Consider the following 9853-nt stretch of genomic DNA (forward strand, 5'->3'; position numbering starts at 1 on the left):
CAGGGCTCTGATTAATTGTGTTAAAGTTAGACATTAGACAGTTAACAAAGTAACTAAGCTTTGTCCAGACTCTGCACTCTATGGAAGGTATGGTTTTGTTTGTTTAGTAATCTTTGACTGAAACGGAGGTAAAGATGCAGAACAGCCCAGCTCAGAGCCAAGATGCAGCTGGGAATGTGTAAGAGTATACTCTGTCAGAGCATGTCATTGCTTCATACACAATAACATTTAAAGGTTTTCAGAAAGGTGAACTATGAAGCAAGTTCAGGATAGCCAGGTGTTCTTATTTAGATGGCCCAAATATTCGAGCAGCTACCACAGCAGTGGCTTCACTCACTTAAAATGGGGCTATTTGCCTGAACATTTGTTAAACACAGACTGGTGCTTTCTGATGCTCTCCAAAATTCAAGGAGGCCTGGAAATTGCCTGGAAGTGTGCAGAAACAACAACAATCCAATACACTTTCTGCAAAAAACAGAAATAAGAAACCCTCAAGAGGCTCTTCAGCGATGGTACTTAGACTTTTTTTGTTGTGCTTTTATTGCACTGAAGCCGTCGTAATGTTTTCTTGGTATTGATACACAGAACTACTACTAAAACTGGTCTGTGGAGGTTCATCTCCAGGACAAAACAGAAACTAAACAACATTGTGTATGCTGTGCAGAGCAGTGAGGAGTGCTCAGTCCGTTACATTGGAGAACCTAAACCATAAACACATGGCACAACATAGAAGAGCCATACTGACAGCACATGACTCAGCCGCACATCTGCACCCTAGGACAAAGGTCACTTTTCGAGGATGCTGATGTTCACATTCTGGACAGAAAAGACAGATGGTTTGATAGAGGAGTGAAAGAGGAGGCCAATTATGCATACTGTCATCTTTGAACATGAGCTTACGACTCATGGCTCAGAGAAGGTTGGGGACCACTGCCTTAGATGATTCTAGAATGTACTGCATATGTGTCAGCCTTTTAATTACTTAAAAGCTGCCTTGTGAAGGTGACATGCTTCATTGCTATATGACAACATTTGTCTAAATCAGTTGGAAGACCTACACTTTTCCATGTTTATGGAATAGTGTTTGTCTGCTTCCACTCTGCCAGACTAAAGATTTCATTGGTGGTGGATGCACAGACAATATCAACTGGTCACAGGATGCCTTCATCAGATGAGCAGCTTGTTCGTTGGATCAAAAACAAAAACAGGAACAATCAGTCTGCAGAAACATGATGATTACTTTTGCAAGAATTTGAATTTACAAACACACAGACTCAGGTTGAGGCTGACAGCAGGAGCACCTGTAAAGTTGATGGTGTCCGTTGATTCAGTCACATTTCAGTTCACCACTTGCATTCATTGTTTCTTTACAATGTGCTTCTCGTGTCCTCTGTCCTCTGATCATCTGCATGTGACCTCAAGCAAACCAAGGATGTGTCAAAAATTAAAATACAGCTGTGGTGGGCTGCATCAAAACAATTCATGATTTAGTTATAAAATTATGTCATTAATATTGTTTATAAAGGTTTACAGATATTACATTGGATTCAAGTTTCCGCCCTTCCTGGGACACTGAAGGACATTCAAAGAGTGGTCCTGATTCAGTCCCTTTCTGTGTCCCTACTGTCATTGTCCCGTTGGGAGATGAACCTTTGCACCAGTTGGAGGTCCAGATTGCTCTGGAGCAGGTTATCAACAAGCATGCACTGTACACGTTCATCTTTCCTTTGACCATTACTAGTCTCTCAGTTTCCAGTCTCCCCCCAAAGCCATCCCCACAACATGATGCTGCCACCGCATCACTGTGGGGATGGTACTGACCAGGTGATGAGCCGTGCCTGGTTCATCCAGACATCATGATTGGCATTCAAGCCAAACAGGTGAACCTTTGTTTCATCAGACTAAAGAATTTTATTTCTCATGTAATGCATCATTTACTGAGGAGTGGCTTCGTCTGGCAGCTCTACCATACAGGGCTAATTGTTGCAGTGCTTCAGAAATGGATGTCTTGGAAGATGCTCCTCACTCCACAAAGCAGCACTGAAGCTCTGTTGAAGTGACCATCGGGTTCTTGGTCACCTCACTAACTACAGCCTCTCTACCCTGATTGCTCAGATTTGCCAGGCAGGAAGAGAACTGGAGGCCACTGTGCTCACTGGGACAGACAATTCCTTGTAACTGGACACAAAGGAATATATTCTAGCATCCACAGAACCTTCTTTTGTGGTCTTCCAGATCTTTTGGTGTTAGACCTGTTATGGGCTCCTGACCTGTCTCTTGCCCAGGGACAGTTGGAATAGGCTCCAGATTAAGTTTCACACTTTTTTTTTTCTCGATAAAACTTGACCCTGAAGCTGATATAGGCTGCTTGGAAACCAGCCAAACCAGTTTATTCCTAATGTTGGTCCCGAGCCCAGGTAAATCAGGAGGGTTGCATTGGGAAGTGTAAAACCTTTGCCAAATTAGACATGTAGATAATCCTGGGTTAACAACGCTGCCAAATCGTTGTTCAGTAAATTATGTGCAGTTTGTTCACCTATTAGTTCTGTTTCATTCAGCCGACACTGGGTCCGATGGGTCCCAGATGAAAGAAGAGAGAAAAAATGAACACATTTCAATATTTTCTCACAATAATTCGTGATTTATTCTCCCCAGTGTAAGACAAAAAATCATTTGCTTTAAATTTACACGATCAGAAATCACCCTAGCTTCTTTCTTCATTATAAGGCACACACAACAGAAACTAAAAGCTTCACATCCTCTCGGCTACAACATGTTCATGAACATACACTCACGTAAGAACCTCAGTTGAAAAATACAAAACATTTTTTGCAACTTGTTAAAAGTAGTAGAAATGTGTACACACATAAACTGAGTTTGCTTTGTTTTTAAAACCCTTTATTTGATACAAGTATTTTTGCAAATTCTGAAATCAATTCTAACCTTCGATTTATTTATTTTATTAAAGTTGTTATAAATAGTCAATTGCAAATTGTTTTTGAAGTGCTTCAGTAAAGATAGAAAACAGCAGAGCTACAAGTTACTAATGATGTTGTCATGGCCTCTGACACTGAGCTCTGTGCAGACACTAGAATAAACTGTTGGCATTAAAATAGTTGTGCTGGTCTAATCTCATCTGTCTGATACATCATTTATCTGAATGATGATTTTTCCTCATGCACGAGTTCTGCAGGATTGTGTGTTGGGACCAGTACTTTCCATATTCTACATGCTTCCCTTAGAAATTATTATAATGAAAGTTATTATTAAATTATTAGAAACACGTACATTGCACATGATACCTAACAGCTTTTCTGATGAATAAAATGTCTACCATCATCCCCATTTGAACTTAAAAATGTCTGTTCGACACCTTTTCAATAGAATGTCTTCTGTCTCATTACTGACAAACAAAACCTAAAGTGCCAGAATTATTTGAAAAATGCAAGAATCATGTAAACTCAGGTAAACTGACTCAGCTGTAGCTTAAATCTTATCATTTACTTTTAAGAAGCTGGTACCAGAGGTTTGGTCAAACAGCCACAATCTCTGGTCATAAAAACTGAAATATAATATAACTGAAATATATATATATATATATATATAAAATCTTCATTCGAGTTTCCTTGTTGTTAGTCACAGTCACTTTAACCAACACTGACGATTAGTACTAAACTTTTGCTTTCACTTAGTTTTTGGATCACTGGATCATGCTTTGGGTTTATGAGCTCTATTTTCTGGGTTAATAAACTAAATTCCATTTTAACCAGTTAGTTTTACAGGAGCGCTCTGCAGCAGATGACGACTGTGACTTACAGGTCAGCACATCCATGTTAATACCCCCCCAAGCTCAAGCAGGACCACATGTGTGTGCATCACACAGCTGCAGCATTCACTCAGTGTCCAAGGAGTCATGGCAGTTATCCTCATGTTTGCTGGTCACCTGGTGAAGTCAGAGGGAAAGGTTAAAACAGCTGGCTACCCCAACCCAACAACTCCACCCAGGAGAAAAACAGACATGCTGAGAGTGACAGGACCCCGACCAAAGCATAGGAACATATCACAGAGCAGCAGGGGAAAAAAAAGAGACAGAGACAAATCCACATATTTCTCATCATTTAATTAAGTGATTTGATATAAAACATCATTAAAACGCAGGGGGAAAGGAACAGCAGAAAGAGACCTGGCAAAGAAAGCACACGGTTCATGCTGATCTGAGAAACGTTTAACCTGCCTCTCTTGCAAATGTCCAATTTTGGTATTTTATGCTTCCAAATTGATGTGTGTTTGTTTGTTGTGCTGAAAACGTGAAGAAACGAGGAAGAAAGAAATGAGCAGACACCATCAGACAGCAAAGAAAGCTCTCCTGAAATACCGATAACACCTGACTGCAGAGCTAACACGTTAGCCTTTCATTTGTCTCCACTTAGGTTTGTCTACAAACCAATAAATAAAATGAGAGAATCTACATATTCCAGATCGATATGATACCGATTTGCAGATTTCACAGTTTAACATTTCCTTTCATTATCGGAGCGGTGCTAACGCTGGCTCGTGTTTTCTGTGACTGCCTGTTATTTGTTGTGTATTGTTAATGAACAGAGCGTTTCTGGGCCGATGGTTTACTCCAAAATGAACTGATGAACTTGTTTCAGTCAAACATTATACTGGGAGCATAAAACTGCTTTTCAAAATGAAAGCACTAACCTGTGGAGTACCTGTCACTGGTTTAAAAATCCTCAATGTTTGACACATATACCCTATAATTACTTTACATGAGCAATGCACTCTGGGTAAATGATGTAAACTGATGGCACTTCAGAGCAGTCTTTATCAACTGCCACTTAACAGGTTACACAAAGTATAAAACATGGCACAGTGTGCTACTTTTGGCTTTGATTTCAAGCTGAAAGGAATCAGGGGAAGTGACACTGGTCTCTTTCTTATTAGAAAGGATTGTGGAAGAAGACAATACCCACAACACTGTGGTGTTCTTGGTACGAATCACCTAAAAGAGCAGACAAATGGCAGATAGAGTCCAAACACCCTTGAATAGTCTGAGAAACATGAAAAATAAGAAATGCTTTCCTGCTGGGTGGTAAACCAATCACAGCCGCAGTTCCTGTTCCTGAAAGCAAACTGGTACTCATCACGACCCTGATCACAGAGGCAGCAATAACTGCAGAGGTTTAGCCAAGTTCAATCAGCTGGTGTATAAAGTATAAGGTGATCATAAAATGATGACCACTCTTCCTCTCAGCAGGGCAGCAGTGGCTGCACTGACATTCTCGCCTTGCTTTAATGTCAGATATGTCTTCCAGCTCAGTTTGAACCATCTGTTGAATTACCCAGACTGCAATGCAACTTAAACAACAATGGCGGCTTGTTATTATTATATCAGGTCTTAATGTTAGTATAACAGGCTGTGCACACATTCAGTCAAGGTGCCTTTTAAATGTGAATTCATGTGGGAGGCTGTTTGATTATTGCTGCTCCACATTTAAAACACATGATGTCCTGTCTAATGGACAACTCTCCAAGAGGACTGTTCAGTGTCATAGAACAATGAAACCATCATTTTCATTTCATTCAGAGATCGTTCATCACTACAGGAATGTGGGTAATAAACATGGCATGTTAAGCCAATTTTTAAAAGAAGGGATTATTTGGAAAAGGAGCTCCGAATTTTTGACATTGAAAAGTTGAGAAAGAATTGAGAAAACTGAGATCACATGGTTTCAATTTCAAACATTAAACCAATTTTACTAAATCCAGGTTTGATCAGCAAAATCACAGCACAGATATCTGTTTGTACATTTATTCATTTTTCCTATTCTTTTTAATTTCCCGACTTTTTGTTACTGTTTAACCTGACAGCAACCATAAAACTCATTATTGTAGGCGATTAAGACACCAGCCTGGATTGATGGGTAAGCTAGCAGGAGAAAAATAATGAAACAGTAGCCCCTTGTGCTCAAAATTTCACCATTGTAATCAACAATGTTTTACATTCCACAACGAACATGAAGTGCAAACAGATGTGCTAAGAGGACTGCAGACTAAATGATTTACTGCAACTCTGTAAGGACGCTACTCTTTGTTGCTACTCTGCTTTTAACTGAGATCTGACTTTGCCTTCAGCCTCTTAGAGTAAACATGTGCAGTGAAAATCTTTATCAAGTCATTCAACATGAAACAAAAACTGTAGAAAGAGCTGGAAAGGAGAGGTGTGTAATGTCATTATGCCAAAACGATCCATGTGAGTTTAGAAAACAGTTCATTGACAGAAAAGGTTAAAGTCAAAACTGAGAACCCATCCCACAGAGAGAGCACTGAGCCAGCGACACACACACACTCGAGCAGAGAACATCAGGGTTCAGTTCTGCTTCATCTCTGCTGTTTATACCTTGCTCCTGAAGAGAGGCTTAGCTCCGGGTCCACAGTACTCGTTGTATATGAGCTTGAACAGGAAAAGGTGGAAGAGAGTTATGAGCGAGGCCACGCTGAACCAGAAGAGGAAGGGCAGGCCTGGGTACCTGTTGGCCATGTGTTCCTCGTGAGCGAGGATGGCCTTGAGGTGCAGAGTGTGGCGGAGGTCCTGCAGATGCCGCAAGTCTGTGGAGATGTAGAGCAGCGGCGTGATGGGCTGCGTCACCATGACGGGGAAGGTGTGGCCTTTGATCTCTGAGGTTAACTCCACGGGCTCGTTGAGGCAGCCGGCCTCACAGGCATACAGCTTCACCGGCTTTTCCTGCGGCTTTACCGACACGTGGAGAAAAGGCTTTCCGTCCACATCCAACAGCACCGCCAAGTTGATGAGGTCCTGGTTGTAGTGAATGCCTCTCAATGCGTAGCTGTTGTGCAGCACGTCTGGGTCGGTCTGGAACTGAAGATGGTTCTCTGTGAACTGAAGGCCACCAAAGCTGAGCACCATGCCCTGCATGACTCCATGGGCCCCAGCAGCTACCAACACCTTGCAGCCTCTTTTGTGCAAAGTCAGAGTCCACAGCGTGACCAGCTGCAGGATCTGAGCAGTGCTGCTTACTCTCTCAGGCCACAGGTTTTCTGCATGCATGGTAGCGTGGCCGCTGAAGCAGTGGTCAGCGTAGTTGAGACTGGATTCGAGACTGGCGCGCTCCTCGCCATTTAGCCTTTGGTCCAGAAGCGGAGCCGCGGAGGAGGACAAGATGTAGTAGAGGGTGGTGTTCACAGTGCGGCTCGATGGCGTGTGGGAGTCGATGATCTTCCTCATTTCAATACCTGAATGGAAACAAAAAGCAGAGTTATAGCTTCACATGACTCCCTGGGCCCCTTCTGAATAACACAGCAGGTGAAAGTAGCTATTGAAAATACATTTAACTGTACACAGAGACACTATTGGCTGACAGGAAGCTTTAATAAATTAAAGACAGGGTCACTCACATCCTATTCCAGTGATAGCTGCTGATTCAGTTCATTTGTTAGTCTTGCTACTTCTGTGTTATTTTTGGTATTTTTGTAGATTCAACTAAAGAAATGGGAACAAATGTTGTGTTTTTGTGACTGCCAATAAAAAACTACAGACACTAAACTGGGTCTTTATAGGCAGACACAATAGTTACTAACTTAAAAAAAAAGCTTCACCTTTGGACGACTTGCAAATCACTGCACTGTTTTTATTTAGCTTTAAAGGAGGTTTGCTTACTCTCACGCTTGCATTATGGCTGTACAGTGACACCATCTGTGATCGCTTTTGGTGCAGCCAGCTACTGCTACTCCTCACCTGAAATGAAGAGCTCCCTCCAGGCTTCCTGGTGGTGTTTGACCAGGTCATCCTCACTGGTCCTCAGCAACTCTTCCAGCTCCTTTTTGGCTCCGTCTTTGAGGGCGCTGAAGGTCTCCTCCAGCATTGAGGACTCGATGGACTCTGAGGTCCACACCACACTCACAATGTTGTCTACGTGCTCTGACTTAGCCAAAACATGGATCCTGCTGCTTAGCTTTTTGGTGACCACCACGACCAGAACCATCCTATTTTTTTCCACCGGCACCCTGCCAGAGGAGAGGACTACCTCTCTGTCCTCCAGTTTCTCCACACTGGTGGAGAACTTGCTACCGAAAGAGGGATTTCCAGACGATAAGTCCAGGTTAAGCGCCCTATCGGAGGGATTGTTGATATGGATTCGCTGCAGAAATACGTTAGGTCTGCTTCTATGAGCAATAAACTCCTCTCTAATAGTGACACAGTCTCGGGTTGACTGCAGGGTGGCTGGTGAGGCGCAGCGGACTGACAGGACCGATCCCTTCCGGAACCACAGCATGTTAGCCTCAGCCTCGGCCAGCGCCCCATCCAGGCTGACGGTGACTCTGGGAGAGTACTCAGTCTGGTGTACCGGAGCCGAGCCAGGCTGTGAGGATGAGGCTACCCAAAGTTTGTTAGACTCAATATCAATCAGAATATGGCCGTTTCCAGTTACAAAAGGCGTGTCTAGCCGTTCCTGAGGTGTGCTGTATATGCCTTCTCCTCGGTCTACCAGAGACCTCCACCTGTAGATCTCAGTCAAGAGACACTGGCCGGCCGCCCCTCCGGGCATGGCCGAGCCACCGAATAACCTCCATCTTCGCTCGGCTCCCAGGTACCAATAGAAAATGAGGAAGAGCAACAGTCCTATAAGGAGTCTTCTCGCCCAACTGCTTGATAACAAGCCTGGTAGCCCCTTCAGTCGTTGCTGTAGCCACATTTTACGATCAAAACCCGGCTGTGAGTCTGCTAAGGACAGCACCCAGAGGGCTCGGGGTGAACACGCGAGGATGTCTCACATGGAATTTCGCTCGTACTTTCTCCAGGAACGAAAGCTGACAAACAGGATTCAGGCTAAATGAGCTCGTTAGCTAGCACTGTGGACAAAAGCTGCACAAAATGTGCGGACGCTTCTCGCATTGTAAGCTTCTCTCGTATCCTCAGAAGTGAGACTTCAAGATCTCCGTTTGACTTCAACTAGAAAAAAAGCGAATAAATAATTAAAACAATTCTCTCCAGAAACAACTTTGCCATAGGCTGACACTTCTGGTTTGTCAAAAATATCGTAAAGCAAATCGGCAAAAAAAAAAAAAAAGATCGGCAAACATAACAACCGGAACTGTCGCAAAAACCAGTAACTTTACGACAAACAGCGCTGGACAGGAAAACCCTGCGGAACTGATCATTCAACATCTCCGGCCAGAGCAAAGTGGAGTTACTGGTGCTTTATGCTTGCTGATGTTTGGGTACAACATGAATAACGACAGCTGCAGTCAGGGGAGAGGAGATCAGCGTTTACTTTCCATAACAGCGACTGTCTGTCTGAACTGACAGAGAGAACATGTCAGGTGGTCTCGACTAAGGAACACGAGTCTTCATTTTTATAAATATCATAAAATTATGATATTTCATACCTCAGCAATAATCATTTACCCAAAAAATAAAATGAAAATAGGGGAGATGGACTAGGTTGATGAACAGAATGTTTGAGATAGAAATTAAACTGATGGAATAATTCATATTGGTCTGTTGTCATTTTTAGAAAAAAAAGTTGAATTTTTGGACAAAAATGTCATCTTTTTAGAAACTGTTTTGGTGACCTGTGTGTGTATGTGTGTGTGTGTGTGTGTGTGTGTGTGTGTGTGTGTGTGTGTGTGTGAGAGAGAGAGAGAGAGAGAGAGACTAAATGTGTTGAACCATAAAAAGAAGGTTATTTTTGATTAAATCGGTGCTTTTGTAACAACAGAGGGCAGTGAAGATGGGGGGAGTTGGAGGCTGTGTGCTTCGTTGGCTTTGATTCGTTTCATTTGTGTTTGTTTAATCCAAACAAAGAAAATCAAAGTCAGACTTACA

The 9853-nt window shown here is 42.7% G+C and overlaps 1 protein-coding gene across 1 annotated transcript; it reads right to left on the bottom strand.

The window, feature by feature from the left end:
• Positions 1 to 2618: 2618 nt before the first annotated feature.
• Positions 2619 to 9095, bottom strand: kiaa2013 (KIAA2013 ortholog). The gene is made up of 3 exons (XM_004545903.6): positions 7763 to 9095; positions 6407 to 7260; positions 2619 to 3943 (listed from the first exon to the last, which is right to left on the bottom strand). Exons 1-3 carry the CDS (start codon positions 8718 to 8720, stop codon positions 3893 to 3895), a joined length of 1863 nt encoding a protein of 620 aa, XP_004545960.2. The 5' UTR covers positions 8721 to 9095; the 3' UTR covers positions 2619 to 3892.
• Positions 9096 to 9853: the final 758 nt, after the last annotated feature.

This window comes from Maylandia zebra, linkage group LG20 (assembly GCF_041146795.1).
Source record: "Maylandia zebra isolate NMK-2024a linkage group LG20, Mzebra_GT3a, whole genome shotgun sequence".
NCBI lineage: Eukaryota > Metazoa > Chordata > Actinopteri > Cichliformes > Cichlidae > Maylandia > Maylandia zebra.